General features: G+C 52.9%; 1 protein-coding gene and 1 long non-coding RNA gene across 6 annotated transcripts; one reads left to right on the top strand and one right to left on the bottom strand.

The window, feature by feature from the left end:
- Positions 1 to 74: 74 nt before the first annotated feature.
- LOC110260629 (uncharacterized) lies at positions 75 to 25,799 on the top strand. 4 transcript variants are annotated; one of them, XR_014802992.1, is made up of 8 exons: positions 737 to 864; positions 8,949 to 9,052; positions 9,756 to 9,884; positions 15,661 to 15,756; positions 18,601 to 18,738; positions 19,631 to 19,916; positions 23,529 to 23,596; positions 24,628 to 25,799. It is a non-coding gene; the product is annotated as an uncharacterized LOC110260629 (long non-coding RNA). The 4 variants fall into 4 exon arrangements; XR_014802993.1 differs by having other exon boundaries at positions 9,756 to 9,820; positions 18,601 to 18,722; positions 24,628 to 24,770; XR_002343879.2 differs by lacking the exons at positions 737 to 864; positions 23,529 to 23,596; positions 24,628 to 25,799 and adding an exon at positions 75 to 202 and having other exon boundaries at positions 19,631 to 20,032.
- TOB2 (transducer of ERBB2, 2) lies at positions 10,809 to 22,157 on the bottom strand. Of its 2 annotated transcripts, none has more exons than XM_021091455.2 (2): positions 21,730 to 22,157; positions 10,809 to 14,684 (listed from the first exon to the last, which is right to left on the bottom strand). In XM_021091455.2, exon 2 carries the CDS (start codon positions 14,586 to 14,588, stop codon positions 13,527 to 13,529), a length of 1,062 nt encoding a protein of 353 aa, XP_020947114.1. In that variant the 5' UTR covers positions 14,589 to 14,684; positions 21,730 to 22,157; the 3' UTR covers positions 10,809 to 13,526. The 2 variants fall into 2 exon arrangements, with proteins under 2 accessions (XP_020947114.1, XP_020947113.1); XM_021091454.2 differs by having other exon boundaries at positions 21,734 to 22,157.
- Positions 25,800 to 25,958: the final 159 nt, after the last annotated feature.

Below are 25,958 nucleotides of genomic sequence, written 5' to 3'. Positions count from 1 at the left end.
CTTCCCCTTTCCTAAGGATCAGGCAAGCCAGGCCTAGACACGGAGCCTCCTCAGACTACCCCGCAAAGGCGGGCCCAGGAGCGAGCGGCACTCGCTGCACCGGGTGCGCGTGCGGGCCGCATGGCCGGCCCTGCTGCCGCCTCCCCTCTGTGCCGGGGAGACAGACGCGGATATAAATAACAGCGAGGCCGGGCGGGAGGAAGTAAGTGCCAGCAGAGGCAGGAACCGCCGCCGGGGACGGGGGGGGGGGGTGGGGGTGGGGAGGGGTGGGCAGAGGCGCCCGGCGGGCACCGGGCGGCAAGCGGCGGACGCAGGCGGGCCGGGGAGCTCCCTCGGGTCCCGGTGACCTTGGCAGGGGAAGCGGGGGCGCTTCCGGGCCCGAAGCGGGAGGTGCGACAACGGGCTGCAGAGGAGGCTGCGGGGCGCCTAGACCGGGAGCTGGGGAGCCAGGGAGGGGCGCGGAGCGGGAGAGTCCCCGCGGTGAGAGGCCTCAGCCCCTCCTCCGCCCGCCCGCTCCGGCCTCGGCGAGATCGTCACGCCGGCTCCCGGCCGCGGCGCTCCCAGATGCCGGCTGGCGGGGGCCCACAGCACTCGCGGGCCGGGCGGGCGCGGAGGGGGCTGCCCTGGCGTCAGGAGGACGGAAGAGCCTGGCTCTTCCCGGGAGAGGACGCGGCCAGCGCCCCCCCCCCCCGGCGCCCCGCTGACGTTGACGCCCGCGCCGCCCGTTACGTAACCCCTCCCTCCCCCTAGCGCTCCGCCGGCGTCGGGCGCCTGGGACTGGCGCGGCCCGGGCGTCGTCCGTCTGGGCGGCTTTGTGTGGCCCAGCATCCTTCTCTGATGCTTGGCGCCCCAGAGGAAACTGAGGTAGCTGTCCGACGGGGCACAGGGAGGCGGGTGTCCGCCGGGGCGGGGGTGACCGCCTTTCTGGGATCCTTGGGCCGCCAGGGGAGCCCAGACTGCAGCGAGAGCCCAGGCTCTGCCTGGGGCCATGGCTTCTTCCCCCGAACAAAGGTTCCCTGCCTGGCCCTGACGTCTGGCTAAGGTGACTTCCACAGCTGCCTCTCCCATCCCAGTGCGTCAGGGCCCCCAGTATTGTGAGTTCTTAAGTCTGACAGTGAAGCCCAGTGGTGACTGGTTCCGCCCTCTACCCCCTGGATGACCTTGGGTAAACTTCCTCTCTGAGCCTCTTTGTCCCCACCTATAAAATGGGACTGATCATGGACCCTCCTAATGTCTAGGGAAGAACCCCACATGTCAGCGCATGCTGAGTACTTAGCAAGGTAACTGAAATATCCTTAAACTCCGCTCACCCCTCCTAGGACCTGGCACAGTTCAGAACCTGGGCCTGGCCCTGGGCTGATAGGTGGTGCCCTACTGGGCCAGTCAGCTCTCAGTGGACCTTTGGCTTTGCCCAGGGAACACGTGGTCCAGGTCAGCCCTGTGGACCAGCCCACAGCTGCCGGGGGCCTGCTGCTGCAGCACAGCAGGCCCTGCCCAGCTGGCCTCACACAAGACCCCCTGGGAGCCCCTGGGGGTGCCTCACTAACACCTGTTTAAGAGCAACTTAAAGAGCAGGCTTTGGGATGAGAGCAGTAGCTGCCCAGACCCCTGTGCTGCTGAGACATGATGGGCGCCTCAGTCTCTTCATCTGCAAAGTGAGGGTGATCACACTTGGCTCCCTCTGCAGGGATGAAATGAAATACCTCTATCCCTGCTCCCCTTTATCGGGCCTGGAGTGTTAGCCCAGGGCTTTATGTTCATTTTGCCTTTAAAACAGCAATTTGAGGTAGATTTGGTGTCCTTTTACAGTTAAGAAAACTAAGAGGTGGAGTATCTCCTCCAGGAAGGGTGATGGACTGTCCTGGTTTGCTCGGGGACAAAGGCACTTTCAATGGGGGAACTGGGAGTCCCTAGGCTGCTCACCTCCCAAGTGACAATGCCTTGAGTCCAGAATTTAGCAGTTGGGTTCCAGAGACCATGCACAGTAGCACCGACTCTATTTCCCTCCATCGGTGTTTGCTGAATGAATAAATGAATGCTTCGCTCCCCCAGCTGCCCCTAACCCTTGCTGAGCACCCTGGCTCGTGTATCAGGGTATCTTGTCTGTTCTCCACCAGTAGAGTTCTGTGGGAAGCAAGCAAGGTCTCTGGGTTCCACTGCTGAGTGTCTAGTACCCCCTCAGCCCCTCCCTGGTTCTGCTCTGCCGGGGGTGTCTGCCCAATAGGCGCTTATCCTTTTGCCCACGGTAGGTTCCCACGGGGAGAGCCACTGCACCCTGATATCAGCTGGCCACTTTGCTTTGGAGCTCAGTTTCCTTACCTACAAAATGAGGGTGATAAAACCTGTCTTTGGGTAGCTGCTGGGGCTTCAGGGCAGTGTAGGTAAAGCTCCTGGCACCCAGGAGGCCCTCAGTGTATAAACATTATTATTGTTGCTCTAATGGAGTAATTATAGCAGACTGTTCCATCAAGGGCTTCCTCTATGAGGGTAACTATCCTAAATGCTTTCCAAGGATTGAAACCCAAAGAAGTAGATACCATTTTTCAGGTGGAGTTCTGTGTCTCAGGAAGGCTGTGAACTGCCTAAGGCCACAGCAGCGAGGGGCCGGACCAGAGTTTAGAATCCAGGACTAGGGGCAGGGTTCTAATTCTTGGAGGGCTTAGCTCAAGGGATGGCAGCCGCAGGTGGTATGAGGCAACTAAGGCACAGGGTAGGAAGGGATTGCTGAGGTCCGCCCTCTACCTGCCTTCTGGACAAGCTGGTCCTCTTCTTGCCCAAGGTGGCAGGTCTGGGTGTAAGAACCAGCCCTTTGCTCAAGCTGGGCTGCTCCCCCTCAGTTGGCCGGCTGCCTGAATCCTCTGCCAGCCACTGTTCCCTGTCGGCCAGCCAAGCTGTGAAGCAGTCCAGGACATTGTGTCCAGAGAGAGGGCCAAATGGGCTCCTTGCCCATGGCCAATGACCTCCTGCCCCGCCTCTCTGGGCCTCAGGCCAACCTGGCCTGTCCCCTGCCCTGGCACACCTCAGCTCATCCTGCCTCTGCAAGCTGTGCTGCAAAGGGGTGCCCGCTGCTCCAAACCACGCCCCCTCCCCAGAAGACAACCCCAGGTCCTCTGCTTGTCCCCAAATCCAGCCAGGCCAAGGTGAGAGGCCCCCTTGGGCAGAGAACTGACCACGTGGGACCCCTTATGGAATGAGCTGGGCACAGCTCTGTCTCCCTACCATATGGCTGAGAAAGCTGAGCTACAGAGAGGCTGGGATTTGTGCAAAGCCACTCAGCCTCTGAGATCCTTCAGAGAAGGAAGGGGGCTGCCTGGGGGCTGGGGGTGCTCAGAGACCGGAGGAGCTGCCACCTGCTGAGAAGTGTCCCCCTTCACCCACCTTCTGTCCTGTGCTCACTGTGTTGCCCTGTTTTGTTTCCCCAGGGGGTATTTTTCTCAGTGTTTATCAGGCTTACTGTTTATCCTGACCACTAGGATTTGAGCCTGGTGAGGGCAGGGACTTTGTCTTGTCCAATAGCTTTACTGAGGAATAATTGATAGTTGATAAACTGCACATACTTAAAGATTATAATTTGATATGTTTTGATGTTTTATATGAAACCATCACCCCCTAAAATTTCCTTGCTCCTCTCTCTAATCCTTCCCTCCTGTCTCTTCCCCTCCCCCTCTCCTGTCCCCAAGCAACCACTAATCTGCTTTCTGTTGCTACACGATTAGTTGGCATTTTCTAGAATTTTCTTTAAATGGATTCAAACAGTGTGGTGTGTTTTTGTTTTTTATTTTTCTCTGTCTTCCACTCAGCATTAATATTTTGAGATTCAGGAGTTCCCTGGTGGCTTGATGGGTTACAAGGATCCAGCATTGTCACTGCTGTAATTCTGGTTGCTGCTGTGACTTGGGTTCGATGGAACTTCCACATGCCTCGGTATGGCCAAAATAAAATAAGTAAATATATATATAGAGAGAGATTCATTCATATATCAGTAGTTCATTTTTTATTGCTGAGTAGTATTCCATAGTGTGGATGTACTCGAATTTTTTTAACCATTCACCCCTTGAAGGACATTTCATTTGTTTACAGTTTAGGACTAATTAGTAAAGCTGCTATGACCAGTTGTGTACAATTTTTTTTTTCTTTTTAGGGTTGTGCCTGTGGCATATGGAAATTCCCAGGCTAGGGATCGAATTGGAGCTACTGCTGTCAGCCTACACCCCAGCCACAGTAACACTGGATCCAGGCTGCGTCTGTAACCTACCCTGAAGCTCGAGGTTCTAAGTGAGGCCAGGGATGGAGCCCACATCCTCATGGATACTGGTTGGAATGATTTCCACTGAGCCACAGTGGAAACTCCCTTTCTTTTTTTTTTTTTTTTTAATGGCTACACCCGTGGCACGTGGAAGTTCCTCCAAAGTGGTTGTACTATTTTAGATCCCACTAGCAGCGTATAAAAGTTACTCATTCTTCCACATCTTCAGTAACACTTGGTATTGTCAGTCTTTTTTTTTTGGCTAAGCCTGTGGCATATGGAAGTTTCCAGGCTAGGGGTTGAATCGAAGCTACAGCTGTCAGCCTCCACCATAGCCACAGCACCACCAGATCCCAGCCGCATCTGTGACCTACATCACAGCTCACAGTAGTGCTGGATCCTTAACCCACTGAGCAAGGCCAGGGATTGAACCTGCATCCTCATGGACACTAGTCAGATTGGTTTCCACTGAGCCGCTATGGGAACTCCTGCTTTTTTTTTTTTTTTTTAATGTGCTTATTTACCATCAGTATATCTTCTTTGAGAAGTGTCTATTCAGATCTTTTGCCCAGTTTTGTACTGGATTGCTTTCTTATAATTGAGGGTGTTTTTTTCCCTTTTTTCTTTTTGGCTGTACCTGCAGTATGTGGAAGTTCCCAGGCCGGGGACTGAACTTGTACCACAGCAGCAACCCAAGCTGCTGCAGTGACAATGCTGGATCCTTATACGCTGCACCACATGAGAATTCCTAAGGTTTTTTTTTTGTTTGTTTGCTTTTTGTCTTTTTTTTTTTTTTTTTTTTTTTTTTTTTTTTTTGCCTTTTCTTGAGCCGCTCCTTTGGCATATGGAGGTTCCCAGGCTAGGGGTCTAATCGGAGCTGTAGCCACCGGCCTACGCCACAGCCACAGCAATGCAGGATCCAAGCCGAGTCTGCAACCTACACCACAGCTCGCCAGATCCTTAACCCACTGAGCAAGGCCAGGGATCGAACCTGCAACCTCATGGTTCCTAGTTGGATTCGTTAACCACTGCGCCATGACAGGAACTCTCCTAAGGGTTTTTAAAATTGAGATATAACTGACTTTTTTTTTCTTTCCTTTTTTTGACATGCCCACTGCATGTGGAAGTTCCTGGGCCAAGGACTGAACCTGCCACACCATAGAAATAAGCCAGATCATTTATTACTGTGCTGCAGTGGGAACTCCCTAACTGACTTTTAACATTGCATTAGTTTCGGGTATAAAACATAATGATTTGATATTTGTATATACTATGAAATGGTACAATGGAGGGTGGGGTTTTTTTGGCTGCACCCCTGGCATATAGAAATTCCCAGGCGAGGGATCAAACCTGAGCTATAGCAGTGACTCAAGCCGCTGCAGTGACAATGCTGGATCCTTAACCCACTGCACCACAAGAGAACTCCAGAGTTTTTAAAGTTCTTCATAGATTCTGTATAAAATCTCTTTTTACAAAAACTGTATTTTGCTAACATTTTCTCCCAGTTTGTAGCTTGCTTCTTATTCTCTTAACAGTGTCTAAGGGGAGTTTTTTATTTTTATAAAGTCCAATTTATCAGTCTTTTTTTTTTTTTTTTTTGGCTATGTCCACAGCATGTAGAGGTTCCTGGGCCAAGGATTGAAACTGTGCCACAGCAGTGACCCAACCCCAGCGGTGACAATGCCAGGTCCTTAATCCATGGAGCCACCAGGCGACTCCAGTCAGTCTTGTCTTTTATGGATCATTCTTTTGGAGTTAGATCTAAGAAATCTTGGCGTTTTCTGGTGGCTCCATGGGTTAAGGATCTGGACTTGTCACTGCTGTGGCTTGAGTCACTGCTGTGGCATGGATTTGACTCCAGGCCTGGCAACTTCAACATGCCACAGGCTAGTCCAAAAAGAAAAAAAGGAAAGAAATCTTTGCATAACTTAAGATCACAAAGACATCCTCCTCTTTTAAATATGTTATAGGTTTCATTTTACATTGCTGCCCTCTGGATAGCTCTGTGGCTTTTTGAAGGGGTCATGTGCACTTGCTGTGCCCATGGCTTTCCCCCCTCACTCCGTCCCACCTCCCCACCGCCCTCAGGGAGCCCCTCTATGCTGAGTCCAGGTGTCCTTGCACCAGCCCACCCAGGGGTACTTGATACGTGTGCTGGGCCTTAACTCCTCACCCACTGGCTCTGTTGGCCCTCCCGAGGAGCCTTTCCGGGTTGGGAAGGAGCCTTTTCTCCCTGAGCCTCCTTCTGCCGTGGATCTGATCCGGCTGTTGAAGTAACGACCTGGCTCTGTCTGCCCCTCCACTCTTCTACCACTAGAAGTACCCCCAGTCCTCCAGCAGGCTCAGGACCTGGCACAGAGGAGGGGCCCTGGGAAGGTCTGTCAATTGAGGTATGAGAGATCGCTTGCTCGCTGCTCCTGGCAACAGAGGGCCTCGCCCACCTCATCTTGTGCCACTGGCCTCTTGTTTACTGCTGGCCTTTCCATTCCCTGAGCCCACCGTGCTTGTTCCTGTCTTGCCCTGGAGTGGCTGACCCCTCTGCTGCTCTCTCCGCTAATTCTGTTGTAATTCAGATCCCAGGTTGAAAGCCTGCTCCTTGGGAAGCTTCCCCTCCCCACCAACCACGAAATCTAAAGGGGCCACTTGGTGGGAGTTCCTGTCGTGGCTCAGCGGTAACCAACCCCACTAGTATCCATAGGATGCAAGTTCGATCCCTGGCCTCGCTCAGTGGTTTAAGGATCTGGCGTTGCTCTGAGCTGCAGTGTAGGTTGCAGACGCAGCTTGGATCCCGTGTTGCTGTGGCTGTGACGTAGATACATTTAGAATGGATAAGCAGGAGTTCCTGTCCTGGCTCAGTGGAAACGAATCTGACTAGTATCCATGAGGATGCAGATTCGACCCCTGGCCTCACTCAGTGGGTTAAGGATCCAGCATTGCTGTGGCTGTGGTGTAGGCCAGCGGCTACAGCACCAATTTGACCCCCAGCCTGGGAACCTCCATATACTGCAGGTGCGACCCTAAACAGCCCAAAAAAAAAAAAAAAAAAAATGGATAAGCAATGAGATCCTGCTGCATAGCACTGGGAACTCTATCCAATTACTTGTGATAGAACATGATAGAAGATAATATGAGAAAAAGCATGTATATATGTGTAACAAGTACAGCAGAACTTGACAGAACATTGTAATTTAAAAAAAAATTTTATAATGATTTTAATTTTTTTTCATTATGGCTGGTTTACAGTGTTCTGTCAATTTTCTACTATACAGCAAGGTGACCCGGTCACACATACATATATACATTCTTTTTTCTTACATTATCATGCTCTGTCATAAGTGACTAAATATAGTTCCCAGTTTTAATTTTTTTTTTTTTTTCTTTTCAGGGCTGCGCGAATGGCATATGGAAGTTCCCAGGCTAGGGGTTGAATCAGAGCTACAGCTGCTGGCCTACACCACAGCCACAGCAACAGCAACACCTTAACCCACTGAGCAAGTCCGGGGATGGAACCTGCATCCTCATGGATACCAGCCGGTTTCGTTTCCACTGCACCATGATGGGAACTCCTGATAACATTGTGAATCAACTATAATTAAAACATTTTAAAAACAAGATGGGTGAAAGACATTTGAGGTTACACAGAGTCTGCAGCAGTGAGGCCCCAATTCCATCGCTGGCAGTGAAATCCCCCAAATTAAAACCCAGCAAATCAGCGGATTCCTGCTGCCCAGGGGCCTGAAGACGTCCTTCTCCTTAGGCCCTGCCCAGTCAGGACTTGGCCAAACCGGCCAGACCCAGGAAAGGAGGGGGAGGGGAAGCGCATGCCCCTCCGCCCCGTGACTCACTCTGGGGGAGTGGCGGAGAAGGGATCAGACCCTGGCATCCCTTTGGCCCAAGGCTGGGCGCTGACTCGGGCCGACAGGGAGGAGCAGAGCAGGGCTCTCCCGCTGCCATGACTCACCCCCGCGCCACCCCCGTGCATCTGCTCTCCAGGGAGCAACGCCCAGGAGGTTTCCAGACACATCGAGGGGGATCCGTGTATTTCACAGCACGCTGCCTCCCGCCCTGGCAGAGGGCAGACCCGGGGCCAGCAGAGTGTCTGCTCAAGAATGGAGCTTCCTTTTCCGCCCCAGCCCGGCCCCGCTCTTGGCGGCTGGGTTGGGTTTCGGCCTGTTTGCTGATGCAGAGAAGCGTGCTGGACTGGGTTGGCTGGTGGTGTCTGAGGATGGATGATAATGGCCCTGATGATGAAATGATACTTGAAATGATATCTGGGCCAGCCACCGTGCTCAGCACTTTCCACTCACTATTTCATTTAATTTTCACGAGCAGGTGTAATTATCATTCCCATTTTAGAGTGAGGGAATTGAGGTGCCTGAGTAGGCGGGGTGCCTGCTTGAGGTCACCCAGCTCGGGAGTGGCGGGGGTGGGACTGGACTCCTTGTTTTCTCAAGGAGCAGAGTCCAGACTTCCCTGACGGGCACCCTCCTGATGTGTCCCCAGGAGGAGTCTGGCCTTGCTTTTCTCTATCCCTGGCTCTTCTTCGCCCCCAGACCTGGCTCCCAGGCCGCCTGTGTGCACCTTTCCTGTGACTCTGTCCCACCTGTGCTCCCAGGGCAGGCAGTGGGTGCTCATGGAGGGTTTGTGAATAAATGAACCTGTTATCCAAAGAACTCTGAGTTTACTAGAATGCTCTTTCCAGGTCCCCCACTGCACCGCTTCAGAGCCAGCGAGTTTTTGGTGAATAAATGGAGGCACGAACATAGGAACGAATCATTTCTATGCCGGAGCCATGAAGATTTGGAGGTTTGTTCAAATCTGGAGTCTCCATTCTTTCAGCCGGAGGGGCTGGCAGGGAAAGCCATCTTGGCACCTGAGCTGGGCCTCCCCCAGGCCCGTCAGCTCCCTGCCACGTGCACAGGGAGTGGGAATGAGTGACTGGAGCCCCTACTGTGGCAAGACCTGTGCTAAGTGTTTTATTTATATTAACATAAATATGGGCTGCATTATTTTTGCTGTTGTTTTTCTTTTTTTGGCTGCCCCCAGGATGTGGAGTTCCCAAGCCAGGGATCAGATCTGAGTTGCAGTTGTGACCTACGCTGTAGCGGTGGCACTGCCAGATCCTTTAACCCTCTGCTACGCCAGAGATCTAACCTATGTCCTGTTGCTGCAGAGATGCCGCCAATTCCATTGAGTCACAGCGGGAACTCCTGCATTATTATTTTTATTTTGGTCTCATGCATGGCATGTGGTAGTTCCCAGGCCAGGGATCGAACTCGCTCCACGGCACTGACAGTGCCAGGCCTTAACCCCCGAGCCATTGGGGAACTCCCTAACATAAATAGGAATGAGTGTGTGAGGGGCCCTGGGGTCCACAGGCCACTGGGCAGCCTCTGCACAGGGACACTGAGACAGGCTGGGCTTCTCCTGAGGGCAGAAGAAAGGGAGACCTCTGGGAGTGGCATTATGGCTTGGGCATCCATGACTGGGGCCTCTCTCTCCCCAACAGGCTCTGTGGTGGGAGGTGGTCCATGGAGGGCACAACATCAAGGGCTTCTGGGACCTTGTGCAGAGGTGAGATATCTGGCCTGAGGCCCAATTCACACAACATCAAGGGCTTCTGGGACCTTGTGCAGAGGTGAGATATCTGGCCTGAGGCCCAATTCACACACTTGGGTGGAGAGGGATGGTGTTGGCCTGTGTGGAGGGTGAGGGGCCTGAGGAAACCCACCCCACTGATGGCCCAGAAGGGTTGCCTGCCCCCTGCCCCAGCCTGGATGGAGGTGGCAAGACCAGTCCTCCCCACCACCCCCAGTGTCACTCTCCCATACCAGTTACCAGAGTTAAGTACACAAAAATTCACGCATGGGTCAAAATCTCAGCTTCCCACTTCCTAGTTTTATGAATGTAGCAGGTAATCTAACCTGAAGCCCATTTCTCAGTTGTACTGTGGAGATAATACCAGTGTCACCAGGGTGTCATGAGCGTCGACTAGGGATCAACAAATGCTTGATCGCCCTCTTTAGCCATGGGTCTTATGGGCCTGATATGCAGTAATGGGGCCGAGGGGCTGGGTCCGGGGAAGAAGGAGGAAGCAGCAGATGGCCACGCAGGGACCAGCTCCTCCCCTGCCCACTCGGGCAGGGCCCCTCGCCCCCAAAGCAGCTCCGAGCAACTGCCCGGGCAAGAGAAGGGCTGAGAATCTAAGCGCTAGGGTTTTGGACAGAACCTAGGCCAGCTCCTCTCATCGCTGCCCACTCATAAGGGTTTGGTGGTTTATGGTGGCCACATCCCAGCTGGAGAGCAGGCTGGATGGAGGCCAACCCCTCCCTTGGCCTGAAGGGAGCTGGGGCAGTTCCCAGTCTTGTGGAACCTGTTCCCAAGGTGGAGAAGGACCTGACGGAGCAGGCACCCTGAGATGTAAAAAGGGGCCCGTGCTGCTCTGCCCATGCATGGGTCAGCTGAGGGTGACCAATTGCCGCCTGAAGCCCAAGGGGCTGGGTCACTCCCTCTCCCTCCCCCATGGGGTCCCAGGAAGAGAACAAGCATCGAGCACAGAAGGTTATTATATATCATGCTTTTAATACAAACTTAAAAAAATCTGGAACAATATAAACTGTACAGATTTGATCTTTTTGTTTTTAAACTAAATCTCTAAACACACCAATGCTTCATTCCAAAATATTGCACAACATTCTGAATACAAAATGCTTGATTGTATTCCTCCTTCACTAAAGAAAACGAGTTCATTACCCTGCTCCCCCAAGCTCCTCGTCACGTTGCCTCAATGCCCCCCTGCCCATCCCTAGGGGTCAAACTAGACAGAGAATCCACAGCTCACCGCATTGAGAAAAATGCATCATTCTGGACTAAAAGTTTACATTCTTTACAAGACGATCCACCTTGTGGTTTGTTCCTGGGAAAGAAGGGTAGACAGAAAGGATGGGGAAAGGGGAGACGTAGGCTTTATTCTCCGCTTTTTTTATTTTAAAGTTTGTTTTTCCTGAAAAAATATCTTTGTTTCTCTCCTCTTTTTAAGAAAAAATCTTGAAAAGAAAAAAATTACGTTTTTTACGTTAGAAATATACATATATTATATATACCTCTTACATTTTACAAATGTAGCAAATTATTCAATACAAACGGACACCAAAAAATGTAAAAAATAAAAAAAAAGTTTTCCTACGAAACCAGGTAAATTAGTGCAGATTTTTGTTTTTCTTAAAAAAAATAAAATTGAAGCAAAAACACCTAAGTTTGAGACAGACTGAAGTGGGCCCAAGGTCCCAGCACAGGAGTCATGCTCCTGAACACACATTTTTCTTTGTATTTCAAAAGACACTAAGGGGTCGGTCTCCCCCTCCCTGTATGTGGTGAGAAACAAGCCGACCAGGGCGTGGCGGGTGCCTGTGTGTTTGAGTGTGGGAGGAGGGGCTGGAAGGGGGGATAAGGCAACATCCAACCTTCGCAGAGAGCAGCCTGGGCCTGTCACCTGTGCGCGGGCTGAGGGCTAGGGAGAGGGTGGCCCAGGCTGGGCTGGCCCCTGAGAAGTCTAGGGGGACAGATGGTGCTGGGCCGGGGAGCCGGGTTATTGCCCTGCTCAGGGAGGTAGAGCTGGTGCCCACTGCAAGGAGAAGAGGCTGGCAGTGTCTGTCTGGGCTGGACCCACTGCCATAGCAGTTGCCCACTTGGGGTCACTGGGGAGGAGAAAGTGGGGTGCCAAGTGCTTTGGTACTTCCTGGTTATGGGGGCCCTGATGCACTGGGCCCCACCTGCCAAAGCATCATAGCATTGAAGCTGGCCCACTAGGGTCGGGTCGGAGAAACAGCTTCTCTCCAGCAGAGATGAGGAGCGAGGCTCTTCAACAATCCAAACACACCACCTGTGCCGGCCAAGCACCCGTCCAGCCCAGCCTGCTCAGGAGACCACTCCTTACAGCATCAGGGCCTAGTGGGGCTGGGCTGGGCAGTGATGGGGTGGCAAGAGGTACCAGAAGGTTCTTAAGCAGGCAGGGGAAGAAATGTACTAAAAGAACATCTACAGCTGAAAGACCAAAGTCTCAAGTCAAGGCTTAGAACTGCCAACCACAGGCACTGACCCAAAGTTCCCACCCCCTGCCCTGGGCTAAGCTCCCACAATGGGAGGGTCCAGGTCCAGGGGCTTCTCTTAGGTATCAGAGGCTGGGTATCCCGCAGCCCCGCACGACAACTTTTTTTTTTTTTTGGTCAAATACAAACAAACGTGCAGATCCCTTGGCAGTGTGGAAACCAGTTCCTTCTGCAGTGCCTTCCCCTGGGAGTGTCTTAGGCTCAGCCAGGCTCCCCCTACCGTGTGAAGGACCCTACAAAAGGAGGGACAACCCACCCCCAGCCCATCCCCCAACCTCATACATAAACAGCACCTGCTGCAACGCGGAATCACATCCAGAGAGGATCCACATGGCTTGGAATCCTTTAACACACGACAGCAAGCCACGCCCGCACTTACTCTCCCTCCCTACTCAGGCCCAGGAAAGAAGGGGCTGCACAGAGAAGCTGTGTGTGCAAACGGCTGGGACTCCGGGGCCCCGGTGATGCTCTGGGCCAGGTGGGGATGGTGGCGTGGGGCCAGGGGACAGAGATGAAAGGGATTACACCAGCCAGAGCACAGAATCAGCTCTAGGGGAGGGTGTCAGGTGGCCAGCTGACAGATCCCTAGGGCCCAGGCCTGAGAGGAAGCGGGGGCTGGAGTCAGGCCCATTTGGGTGGCAGGGCCGGAGGAGGCCTGCTGAGGTTGGATGGCGCAGAGAGGATGGCGGGGTCGTGGAGGCAGTGACACGGGCGGCCTCTCCCTGTTCTGAGGAGGGCCAGGCCCCAGCTGCAGGTCTTCCTTCCCTGTGAGCTTGGACACACCAACCGTACAGCAGGCGTGGGAAGGAGGGAGGGAGGGAGGGAGCAGCAATTCACATCTGGACCATTCTTAGCACAGGAAGCCACTAATTAAAGATGTTATATAGAAAACTACATGTAAAAAAGAAAACAAAACCAACAAACAAAAAAACCCAAACCAACCAAATAAATCAAAGGCAGGCAGGAAAACAGCAGGGGGCTGGGTTAGACACGGTGGTCGGTGCTTCAGGAGCCCCCGCCCACTCCATGCCTGGGCTGGATCTTGTTTCTAGAAGTTAGAGTAAGAGTGGAAATCTTTTTGAAAATTTTTCTTTTCCTCTTTTTTTGGCCTTTCCTTTCCTTTCTCTTTTCTGTGGTCTTGGGTGCTCCTGGCCCTGAGCGCAGGCGGGCGGTCAGTTGGCCAGCACGACGGGCTGGAATGGCTGGCTGGGATACTGCATGGTGTTAAGGTTGTAGCTGAGGCCTTCCACGAAGGGCGTCTTCTCCAGGAAGAGGCTGTTGGCACCACCTCCAAAGACCTGGGCCATGTCGAAGCTGCTGCTGTTGCAGGGGCCAGCCCCACTGCCCCCAAACGGGGCTGCGGTGCCACTGCCCTGGCCCTCTGCCCCATCAAAGAAGAGGCCAGGAGAGCCGTTGTACACGAACTCCTTGGCATTGGGCGAGAGCTGGGACTGAGGGGCTGGCTTGGTAGCAAGGAAGCTCAGGGACTGGAGAGACAGAGAGAGGCTCTTCTGCTTCAGCAGGTTGTGGGTGGGGGAGCGGGCCAGGCGAGGCTGCTGCTGCTGCTGCTGCTGCTGCTGCTGTGGGGGCTGCGGGGGCTGCGGGCCGCCTGCCCCCCCACTGGCCACCCCCCCGCCCCCTGCCGCCCCGCCCCCCTTCTTCATTTTCGTGGAGCCAAACTTGGTGGCGGCGAAGGAGGCAGTGGTGAAAGTGATGGGCTGGGCGGAGCGGGGGATGAAGGTGGGGCTGGGGGACTGGCCAAAGGATGGGGACGGCGAGTTGGACAGGGAGCTGTCCTGGCTGCCGATGGGCACGAACACCTGGGCGTCAGGGTTGAAGCTGCTCTTGATCTCCTTGTCCAGCTCTGGGGCCACACAGCCCTCGCTGTCATCCAGGTACAGCACTTTCACAGCCCCTTTCTCACCAATCTGGTAGGACACCTCGAAAGGGTCGATCCAGACGCTCAGCTCCTCGGGCACGTTGGCCCGCACGTCCTCCACCGCCAGGCCACTCCGCTTGGCGGCCAGCTCCACCACGGGGTCCACTATCTCCCCAATGTGGACACAGCGGAAGCCAGAGCCCTTCAGTGGCTTGTCAGGGTACCAGTGGCCTTCATATTTCTTTTTCAAGAGCCGCTCTAGCTCCTCACCAAACAGGTCTGCCCGGCGCCGGGGCAGCTTGTTGTACAGGTAGGAGATGATGAAATTCAGGGCCACTTTGATCTCCAGCTGCATGGTCCTGTCTTCGGCAGAGAATCAGCGCAGGCACGTGCACAAGCCAAGGGCGATGGCGGAGAATGTCAGGCGGGCAGCCTCGGGGTTCAGACGCCTCTGAGAAATGAGAAAGAAAGGCTTCGTGAGTAGAAAGAGCGAGATAGCTGGGGGTGGGGGGTGCAGAATCGGTGGCCCAGGACAGACAGAAAAGGACCAGCGCTGGGTCACAGAGACCCAGCGGCTCATTTCTGCTCCACCAGTGCCAGGCTCATGTGTGTGACTGTGGGCAAGTCACTTTTTTCTCTGAGCCTTGGTTTCATCAATGTCAGGAGACCGTGAGGAAGATGAAGTTAGTTCAGGGATGTGAACCACCTCACGCTGTACCTGGAATTTCAGTAGGCACTTGAGAAAAGGGATACAGGTCACTGAACAGGAAGTAGCAGTGCCAACCTTGCACCTTGCACGGAGGCTGGGACTCTGGTCACATCCAATTTGTTATCCTGGGCTCACAGGGCGTGTATGCAGAACAGTGACCAGGCATGCATTGCCAGCCAGCCAGCCAGCCTCCAAGAATGGAGACTGGAGCATGATCCCCAGGAAAAAGTCAAGACGTGTCACAACCAGAGGGATGGGACTGCTGACAGGGGTGGGGTGGAGGGGCTGCTTCAGGGGAGAGCAGAGGAAAAGAGAGGGACGTGGTCCCTATCGGCCAACAGGGCGGTAAGAGGAGCCCTGGCATGGCCTGAGGGAATCTCTGTGGTTTCTGGCTGGTGTGGGTGATGCGGGGGGCAGAGAGAAGAAATTTTCCATCACCCTAGAGCCTCCAGCTCCGGACCCATCATCACTCAGGCTCCCAGGGACTGTCTGACCACCTGTCCTTGGCTGCGGACCAGATTTATCAAGTGTTTGGAGATCCCTGGAGAGAAGGCAGCCCAAGATAAACAGTCAGATTGTTATTTTGGGATTCTCGCACAGCCAGATCCCACAGAGGTCAAAAAGGTTTATTCCCAAGGTCTGGGCCAGCCTCATGTCTCAGGAAGATGATCTGTGAGGTCCTGAGAGCCAGTGATCCTAATCCTACTTTCTCCAAAAGGGCAGGATCCAGGCTCATGCTGTGGGAGAACTAAACTGAAAAGGGCCACCTTCAAGGACCAAGGGAACCGGAACATGTTTCTAACCGGAACTCTGGGTGAGTCTACGCTGCCGCACTCAGCACAGGGAGGAGACTGACCCCGGATCTGTCACAGGCATCTTCTGTCTTGTGATAGACCTGGAACTGGATTTTGATTAAAATCCTCTCTGGGTCCACAAAAAAGGAAAAAAAAAAAAAGTTCCCGTCGTGGCACAGCAGAAACGAATCCAAATACAAACCATGAGGTTGCAGGTTCAATCCCTGGCCTCGCTCAGTGGGTTAAGGATCCGGCGTTGCTGTGAGTTGTGGTGTGGGTCGCAGACACGGCTCGGATCCAGTGTTGCTGTGGCTGTGTCGTATGTGGGACAGCAGCTGTAGCTCCGATTAACCCCCTAGCCTGGGAACCTCCATATGCTGCGGGAGCAGCCCTAAAAAAGCAAAAAAAAAAAAAAAAAACCAAAACCAAAACCAAAACCAAAACCAAAAAAACACCACCCCTCTGGGTCCAGCACAGAGTATCCATATCCAGGTGCTAATCTAGGCTTGAAGATTTTTTTTTTTTTTTTTTTTTTTGGCTATGCTGCAGCATATGGAGTTTCCAGGCCAGGGGTCAGATCCAAGCTGCAGTTACAACCTACGCTACAGCTGCAGCAACACCAGATCCTTAACCCACTGTGCTGGGCCAGGGATCAATCATACATCCCAGTGTTCCAGAGATGCCACTGATTCCGTTGCACCACAGCGGGAACACCTAGGCTTGCAGATTTTGAGCTTTCTGAATACCTGCCCCAACTCACTGTGCTGTAATTCTCAGGCCATGCGCCAGGGCTGCCAGGGGCATTTTTAGGGCTGAATCTTCAGGCAAAGCTCTGTAGAATGAGTATCAGAGAAAACGCACTGGGTCAGTCTGGGGAATCTGATACTGGCTAGGTCCAGTCCCACCCTCATCTCAGGTCTGAGTAGACAGAGGGTCACATGGGGTGTCAAAAGAAGTGCCATGAGCATGGCCTCTCAAAAGCCTCTCTACAGGGAGGCTCAGGATTCTGGAGACCTTTGTCTCCCTCCATCTCAGCCTCCAACAGAGACTTAATCTCCACATGTATACAAATGTCTAGTCATGGACTCCACAGAGCAATTCCAGGGTCCTTCTAGGTTCGAAGAGAAGCAGAATGGTAAAGGTAAGGAGCTTTCTAGGGTTTTTTTTTGGCAGCACTCACGGCACGTGAAAGTTCCCAGGCTAGGGACTGAACTCAAGCCAAGGCAATGATAATACTGCTCCTTTAACTGCTAGGCCATCGGGGAACTCCCAGGGGCTTTCTGTTCATGAGTGCTGGGTTCATGGACAGATGCAAATCAGCCAGCAGGACTATGAGCCTCCTCTCAGAATGGAGGTCTGTAGGGGCCACAGTGGCCCACTACAGGTGTCCTACACAGAGGAGACCAAAAAGTTGTGAAGAAAGTTGGCACTGGTTCCCAAGAATGGGCCTGGACTTCAAGTGACACTTGAACACAACATGAAACGTCTCAAGGCACCTCATGGCCTCTTGGTCGTTCCACGCAGTCCAAAGGGCTCCTAGGCCTTGCTGTGCCTTCTCAAACTTTGCTGCATAACTGCCTTCCAAGTTCACCTCCCCTGAAGAGTTCAGCCTCAAAATGGAAGCATGTTAAACGCAGGACAAAGTCATTAGGAAATAAGCCTCCCAGCACAAAATACAATAGAATCACTGTCATCAGCCCTGCCCAGCTAACCATTTTCTGCAGCCTAAGCAACTAAAGCTGCACACCAGTTTATACCTCAGTGATGCTGCTGCACAAATGAGGAAGTATATAATGAATGCCACCTTCGCTTCTTTAACTGGGGAACAGGCCAGGCCAGATGGCTGTGGGGTGGAACCTTACAAAAAGGCCGGACAACTAGAATGAGATTTTCTGCTCTGTCAGCTCAGGCTCTAATTTTGACTTCAAGAAGCTTATGGAACAGAGGATTAAAGCACTGGTGCTGGCTTGTCTTTAACTAAAGGTGGGAATGACCATTCAGATCAGTTTCTTCACTTTTTTTAAGGCTATGGACAAATTCTAGAGCTTATATATTAAATATTCATGGAACGTGGTGAAACAGAAAGCTTCAATAAAAAGAAAAAGTAGGGTTTTTTTTTTTGTCTTTTTAGGGCTGCACCTGTGGCATATGAAGGTTCCCAGGCAAGGGGTTGAATTGGAGCTGTAGCCACCAGCTACAGCAACACCAGATCCAAGCCGAGTCTGGGACCGACACCACAGGTCATGGCAACGCTGGGTCCTTAACCCACTGAGCGAGGCCAGGTATCAAACCTGTGTCCTCATGGATACTAGTCGTATTTGTTTCCACTGAACCACGATGGGAACTCCAAGGAACAAGCAGATTTGAGTTAGGACACAGGAGAGGATTCTAAGACCTTTTCCAGCCCCGACCCAGGCACAAAAGGCCAGGAAGTTGGCAAAAAGAAAAAGGAAAAAATAAAACAGAACAAAAGGCTAAGTGCTCAACAACAGCAGAATGTTGTCAAGGTATTATTATGTTAAATATATGTAAACATATTAAAAAGTTGCAAATGAGAATAAAATTATATCTACCTTTTTTTGGGGGCGGGGAGGGGCTTCTCAGGGCTGCTGCACCTGCGACATATGGAAGTTCCCAGGCTAGGGGTCAAATCAGACCTGCAGCCACAGCCACAGCTGAGCTGCGTCTGTGACCTACACCATAGTTCACAGCAACACAGGATCCTTAACCCACTGAGCGAAGCCAGGGATCAAACCTGCATGCTCATGGATATTACTTAGGTTTGTTTCTGCAGAGCCACAATGGAAACTCCTTTATCTGCTTTTATTTAGAATCTTATCCTCCTTTACTTGTTTTATTTCCAGCAACAAAGTTAATCCTGGATTCAGATTCTTGTGTTGACCTGTGTGTTGGAGAGTAAGTGCTTAAGAGACTGTCAAAAAGAGAGGAAGAAAGAAGCTGGAAGGTGCTGCATGTCAATGACATGGTAATGGAGATTCCAGGTAACTTCTGAGAAAAATAGGAAGGAAAGTCTTTAACATGAGAATGTTATGTTTTAAAGGGGGAAAAGGAGTTCCCGTGTTTCTCAGCAGGTTAAGGACCTGGTTGTGCTGCTGTGGCACAGGTCTGACCTCTGGCCCAGGAACTTCTGCACACTGGGAGAGCAGCCAAAAACAAAAATGGAGGAGTTCCCAGTATGGCTCAGTGGTAACCAACCGGACTAGTATCCATGAGGATGCGGTTCGTTCCCTGGCCTCGCTCAGTGAGTTAAGGATCTGGTGTTGCTGTGAGGTGGGGCCTGGGCCGGCAGCTGTAGCTCCCATTCACCCCTAGCCTGGGATCTTCCCTATGCTGGGAGTTCGGCCCTAAAAAGACAAAAACAGAAACAAAAATAGAGAAAGGAGGGATAATGGTGAGGGAGTCCTCTGGGCTCCCAGAGTCTGAGTACCTGTAAAATAATCAAGCACCTCAAGTTTTAACACCCGATTACCCTACAATCAAGCACTACCACCAGTGAGTGTGGAAAAAAGGAGTCAAGGGGTTTCCGATGTGGAGCAGCGGAAACGAATCCAACTAGTAACCATAAGGTTGCAGGTTTGATCCCTGGCCTCAATTAGTGGGTTAAGGATTACGCCGTGGCGTAAGCCGGCCGATTTGACCCCTAGCCTGGCAACTTCCAAATGCTGAGGGTGAGGCCTAAAAAGCGGGGGGAGGAGTTAAGGTCCTCAATTTTGACAAGACCGGTTCTGGGGAGCAAGAGACCGGGAATGGCCTCATCCCACCACACGGGTCCCAAAGGCAAGGCGGTGGCCCGTTGGAGGCGGAGGCTCAGACGGGCGGGGTAAAGTTGAAAGGCTTCCAGGATTTGTGCTGACTACACCACCCCGCCCACAGTCTCACACCATCTCCCTGAAACATGGACTGCGAAAGCCCAAGTATGGCTACAAGGCTTCTTGCTACAAAAAGGGCCCTCTCCAAGGCACTTCGGTTCCTCTAAAGCCAGGAAGACCAGACTGAGCCCCAACGTAGGAGAGGGCGGCGGCAAAGGCGCGCTCTGCGCTCTGGGAATTGCAGTCTTCAGACACTTAACACTCAGGTTGAAGCATATGACCTACTTTGTGGGCACACTACACTTCCCAGCGTACTTTGCGAAGACTCAGCCGGGAGCTACGCATGCCCGGTAAGGGGAGCTGGCGGAGGGTCGGAGAACCAGGAAAAGTTTCCGATGCACATGCGCGCTGTGGCAGAGGGCGCCCCTCCCCCACCCACCTCCTAATACATTTTATATAAATTCTACTCATCAGGCCTACTCCCCTTACGGTATCGCCCCACCAATATCCCTGTCTCGGCTTCTTGAGAAACTCAACTTTCCTTTCCTCCTCTTTCTTCATGGCTGCTGATTTAAGATCTGCTTCTAGTGAGTTTTTCCTGGGTGAAGGCGGTAAACTGGGATAGATAGCCTCACATTCCTCCCCCTCCCCAGCCCCAAACCCCGCCGCTTCATCTGTATTCTTTGGGCTGAGTGGTCTCCTTTTGGAGTTGCTGCAGGGACGGTGTATTCAAAGAAAAAAGAGCCTTTTCATTCACTACCCAGCAGGCTCGGCTGCTGCACCCTCACAGCCAGGAAAGGCAGGAATTAAACCCAGTTCTCCCATCCTCTCAGCCGAAGAAACTCCCAGTTTTAAGCTACGGGGAGGCACTGGGCCGAAAATCAGGCCCTGATGCCAGCAGGGCCGAAGTCTTACCCCCCTTCTAATCCAAGTCCGAGTAACCAGACCTGGCAAGGTAATGGGAAAAGGTTCCCGGGCAGGGAAGGAAAAATTGTACATCTGATACCTGAACTACATCTTCTAATACTTAAAATTGTTTGTCAGACTCCTATTGCAAGGCCTTCTCTGTGACCAGACTTACCAGATCCTCGCAAAGCTCCCCTGCTGGGTGTTAAACCTCCCTAATCCTTCCTCCCACACTAGCTTCTTTCCACCTCTGCTCAAGAGGGGGATGGGGGCAGGCACCCAAGAAAGCAATAGGGGTGTTTTCCTGCTGTTAAATCAAAGATGAGGGACCCACTCCCAGCGTAGTGTGGGTAGGAAAGATAAAAAATGGTTAAGATACTGAGCAGACGCCGCCTGGAACCCCGTTGGGCTAGCCCCTGAGTTGACGCCCGCTGTGTGGGGTTCTGGTTCCTCTAGGGGGTGGGAAAGGTCTGCCAGCTGCCCCTCCTCTCTGTGCTCCCTCCTTCCTCTCCCTTTCTGGTCAAGGGCACAGTCCATCTTCTGGACAAGAGGGGAAGGAGCGTAGGAATAGGGAGCTTTCTCCTAGGCACCTCACCAGGATCAACCAGAATCCACTCGTTGATACTGCTTAAGGGTACTTTTTTTTCTGCCCAGTTTTCCTTGAAAACATTAACGAGGATAAAAAGCTCAAGACGAAATGGTCAATTCAGGCTGGGCAGCCAGAGGACAGTCCTGACCGGTTCAAAAGGGGGGTGTTCACCCTCCATTCCTCAGGCTCCACAGGGCCAAAAATAAACCCTATTAATTATTACCACCCCATTCCTCGCACCGGAGAAAAGAAGGAGAAAAACAAGGCCTGGATCCTCTTCCTTCCTCTGATTTATTTAATAGTGGTGGGAGTTATTTTTCAGGGGGAACAAGGAAAATCTAGCGACTCCCTAGGCTATGAAGAACGGAGGGAGGCGGAGGAGGGAGGGAATGCACCCCACCCAGGAGGTGGCCGCACTTGGAACAGGGGGAGACAGGGACTCTGGGATACCCCAGGATGAGAGCGACGTGAAAGGAAAGAGTAGCACAGGGCAAGGGGGGGTTCCAGAGGGAGGTGGGAAGAGAAAGGAAAATGTTGATCAGGTGTAAGGGGGGGTGCGACCGCAACGTGGAGTGTCCAGCAAAAAGAGCTGGAGTGGGGCGAGGGTGGGGAAAGGCATCCGGCCTATTGGGTCTGGGGCTCCCCCCGCCCGCAAGGTTCCTACTCACTCACTCGGGTCTCCGCGGTGGCGGGGCGGTGTGCCGGCCGCGGGGCGGCTTCTCCCTCCAGGGTGGTCCTGAGCGCGGGGCGGAGGTCACTCTCCCTTCTCTCCCGGGCGCCGCCCGGCCGGGGGCCAAGGTGTCTTTTTCTTCGTTGAGGGTTGGGGGACGATTGAGGGGGCTTATGGGTTATGATTCTCAATAATTCTTTCTGCTTTTTGGAGGTCGGGCTCGGCGGCTAGGGACGGAGGGCGGGCGGGCCGGCCGGCGGCGACGAACCGCGGATGGCGGACTCGAGGGTGGTTCGTGTCGCGGGGCGGAGTACGGTCTGGGCTGTGGCCGGCGAATTGGTCTTGCCCTTCTGGCCTCGCGTTTCCCAAGCCACTCGCTCCCCCCCACCAAGAACCCGCTCCTTCCCGCGCCCCGGCCCGAAGTGAGCAAAGTCAATGAAAAGTTTCACCCTTAGCAACCCTGCGCACGGATCCGCCTTCCCCACCCCTGCGTGATGCGTCCCTCCGCCCTGCAGGGGCGGGGCCGGGCGCTGGGCCGGGACTACTTCCCAGCCAGCAGGCAGCTTAACCCCTGGAGGCGCGCGGCTCCCTGCTCCGCGTGGAACCCGGGGGCCCTTGGCCACCGCCCTAGTCCTACGCGTGGGTGGCCGGTCACCCTCCTCACTCAGATCCTGGCTCAAATATCAGCAAGGCTGCCTCTGACCGCCCTGTGTAACGCGGGCCGCCTCCCCTTCCCATCACGACGCCGGCATCGTAGTTATTTTCTTCATGCCCAAACTGCTCAAATTGTCCTCATCGTGTAAAGTGTTTCCCTATGCAGACAGCAAGCTTGCGAGGGTAGGGTCCCGGTTTGGGACCCAGCTGCTCACTTTAGGTGTGCTGGATGAATGGGTGTCCAAAAGAAGGGGACGTCCCCGCTGTGTCTTCAGCCCTGCACCTGCCCTGGCGCCGAGGGTTCGTATGCTTTCCCGAACCATCCCGCAGGCCACCTCGGCGAATCCCTTCAGCTCGGCGCATCTGACAGTCCGACTTTTCCCGCAGCACTCGCACCACACCAGTAAAATCTCTTCGCGGGTGGGGAGCTCAGGGGACTACTGGAGTTCTGGACAGATTTTGGACCTTTATTAACTCCAGTTGTCCCGAATCTTCCAAGAGCCTCGTGCCTCATTTGGGGACGACGCCTAACGTCGAGGGGAGTGCGAGGGAGAAACCGGGGCTTGGGCACGCAAAACGGGAGTAAGAAGGGGCGAGGAGGATGGGGGCGCAGGAAAAAGAGCCAAGCGATACATTAACCTTCCACTCGCGGCCTCTGGCGCGGGTTAACCTCACCGCAGGGACCCGGCCAGCGCTCTCTGCGCAGACGCGCGAGCGCGTCCTCCGCCTGCTGCAGGCGGAGCTCCGGCGTCAGAGGACGCCCCTTTTGGTTCTTCCCAGTCGTCGAACCCCCCCCAAAAAAGGGGTTACTGGAGCCTCATCCTTCAGCAACAGCCTTCGCCGGCATCCTAGGGCGCCTGTTTATGCCAGATGCCCCAGGCTTGCGCACCAGACGGTCCCTTGATTCAGACTCGCACTTACATCCCTTGCCCCTGCTATGGCCAAGGGGGTCACTCGGCTACTTTGTCACTGTGAGGGGCGCGGAGTTGGGGGTGGGGAGGCCTGTGCCGAGTGAGGTCACAGGCACGGTAGACTGCCAGGTGAAGCCCAGGGCCACTGGGAGCTTTCGCCTTAAGTCTTATTCCCATCCCTTCTTTAATCGCCCATTCCCTAACTCTCTCTCACACTTTATTCTCATTCTAGATGGTTCCGGCCCAACGGCAGTCGCCGAACCCACGTGGGGTGGCGAGATCCAAAAGTTTCCAGACACGGTTTGCAGTTTTTTTTTCCTTGATCACTTTTTTTGGCAAGGACAGGCGGCAATGGTAGCGTAGGGGTTTAATGCGCTTCTCCTGACTGCAGCGGAGAAACGCTGGACTGGAGGGCAAACTCCAAGGGGACAAGAAGGGGGAGGGAGCCTGGGCCGGAGCGTCCCCATCCCCCACACCCCGAGCGCTTTATCCCCTGGGGCACCTCCAGGGACTACTTGCTTGTGCGTCAGCAAGTGGCAGAGCGTCACTTACACGCCCCCACCGCCTTGCCCGACTCCATCCCTCCCCTTTTTTTCCTCCTCCCCCACCTCCCTCTCCTCCCTTCCCCTCTCCTCTCCTCGCGAGTCGCAACCCAGCGAGATCTGGCTCGCCGCTCCCTGGTGCTGAAGCGCTAAAAATATAACCAGTATGTTAGCAACAGCCTTCCCATTGGTCGGAAACAGGGAGCGGCGACATCTGATTGGATGTTCGATCCAACCTTTTAGGACTGGGAGGCGGGGGCGTGGAGCCATGGAGGTCTTGGGGGGGAGTGCGTTTGCGCATTGGGGCGCTGCAAGGGATACTGGTATTTGTAGTTATTTACTAGAGGCAGCCTTAGAAGTAGGTGGGTTTGAATCCCAATTCTGCCACCAACCGGGTTATCTTGATTGAAAGGCACAAATTCTCTTTATACCGTCAGACCTGTCCTCTCGTCCTTAAAATGGAGATCGAGATCCTGTGGGGATTAGATATGATACTGTATGTAAAGCTTGGCTCAAATAGTTGCTGTTCTTAATTTAAAGGTCACCGTTCTGGCCAGCTTGCATCCTTCCCGTACTGTGCTCTTCAGTGTGTATACCCCAAAAGGAAACCTTACAAGACAGCATGAGAAAGTTGAGGGTGTATCACACGGGAAGGAGGGATGGAGTCCATATAAGCAGATAAAAGTGTAGAGTCTCCTTCCATCAAGTGCAGGCTGAGGGAAGGCAGACTGAATCCCTGGAAGGAAGGCGTTGAATTTTTGCCCGTTCCTGCATTTATCTCCCCTGCAGTGCTGGAAACACACCAACGTTGAGCAAAGAAACCCAAACTGAGAAATCCAGCCTTTTTGGCAAAGAAGAGCTCTGGGTAAAGGGTTAGTATATAAGTAGGAAAAAAATAAAGTAGAGGGGAAGAAGACAATCACCATTCTTAATTGCTGCTGTCTCCATTTACCATGTGGTAAGAAGGACATTTTTCTCTCCCCCGTCGTATGAGTTCATCTTGCCAGGGCTTAATTGTGAGCTGAATTCCTACTCAGGCATTCCCGGGTCCTCTCCCACTTTGAATAATCATACGTTGAAAAGCACACACCTTGTTTTCAAAACGGTGAGCTTCAAAAGGAAGCATGTGCATGGAGAGGGTGGAGGCAACTCCCCTGTCTGAGAGTAAGCAAGTTATGCCAGATGTTTTGTTGTGACAAGTCAGGCTGGTCATAATTAGCCCCAATTAACTCTCAGGGGGGTGAGTCACTCCTTCATACACACATAGTGTGAGAGATTTTGTAGTTTCTTTTCAGTTATCCGAGAAAATACTCAGTTTGATTCTTCAGATCCACTGCTCCAACTGGGCAGGAGCAAAGACAGCCACAACAGAAATTGGCTTTGGAGAAAAGTGATTGGAGGGATGCTGAGGGCAAATAATTTGCTATTTATTGACCTGATATGGGTGAACTCTTATAAAAGAGACAAGTGAACAAACCTGTCTTTAGCTAAAGCACTGAAACTACAGTGTGCAAAGAAAGCATTGGTTTAGCCTTGATGGTGGCAGACAGGCCACTTGTTGATAAGGAATTGATTAACTGGGAAAAGATGGGAACTGGAGTCTTTTTCTTTTTTTTTTAGGCAGGAAAATTCCAACCAAGGCAAAGAATCTTTCACCTTTATGTCCTTTGTTCAAACTGTTAAAAAGTTACAGGTCAGAATATAGTGACATAGAATCTCTTGGAAATTTACTCATTTCAACTTGACTTCCTGGGAAGTTAATTTTCCTAATTTAGAAGCTGCTGAATGGCAGGCCAAGGTCCATATCTGGTGGCATATACTGACACTGTCAAAAAATTTTTTTTGGCCACACTCAAGGCATGCAGGGATCAAACCGACACCATAGCTGTAACCAGGGCCACACCGTGACAATGCTGGATCCTTAACCTAGTGAACCACGAGGGAACACCAACACATTAAAATTTAAAGAAGGAATTGACATTTAAAAATTGGGAGATTGTGTGGAGTTCCCATCATGGCGCAGTGGAAACGAATCCAACTAGGAATCATGAGGTTGCGGGGTTTGATCCCTGGCCTCGCTCAGTGGGTTAGGGATCTGGTGATTCATTTCGGTGAGCTGT

Source organism: Sus scrofa, chromosome 5, assembly GCF_054392235.1.
Source record: "Sus scrofa isolate SSC_HxYL_T2T_F1_AM1 chromosome 5, Sscrofa_HxYL_maternal_Yorkshire_Landrace_v2.0, whole genome shotgun sequence".
Taxonomy (NCBI): Eukaryota; Metazoa; Chordata; class Mammalia; order Artiodactyla; family Suidae; genus Sus; species Sus scrofa.
This window is presented reverse-complemented; position numbering and strand designations above follow the sequence as displayed.

Excerpts from the sequence above, each read along its gene's own strand:
- TOB2 (XM_021091455.2), bottom strand. The coding sequence starts at position 14,588 with ATGCAGCTGGAGATCAAAGTGGCCCTGAATTTCATCATCTCCTACCTG.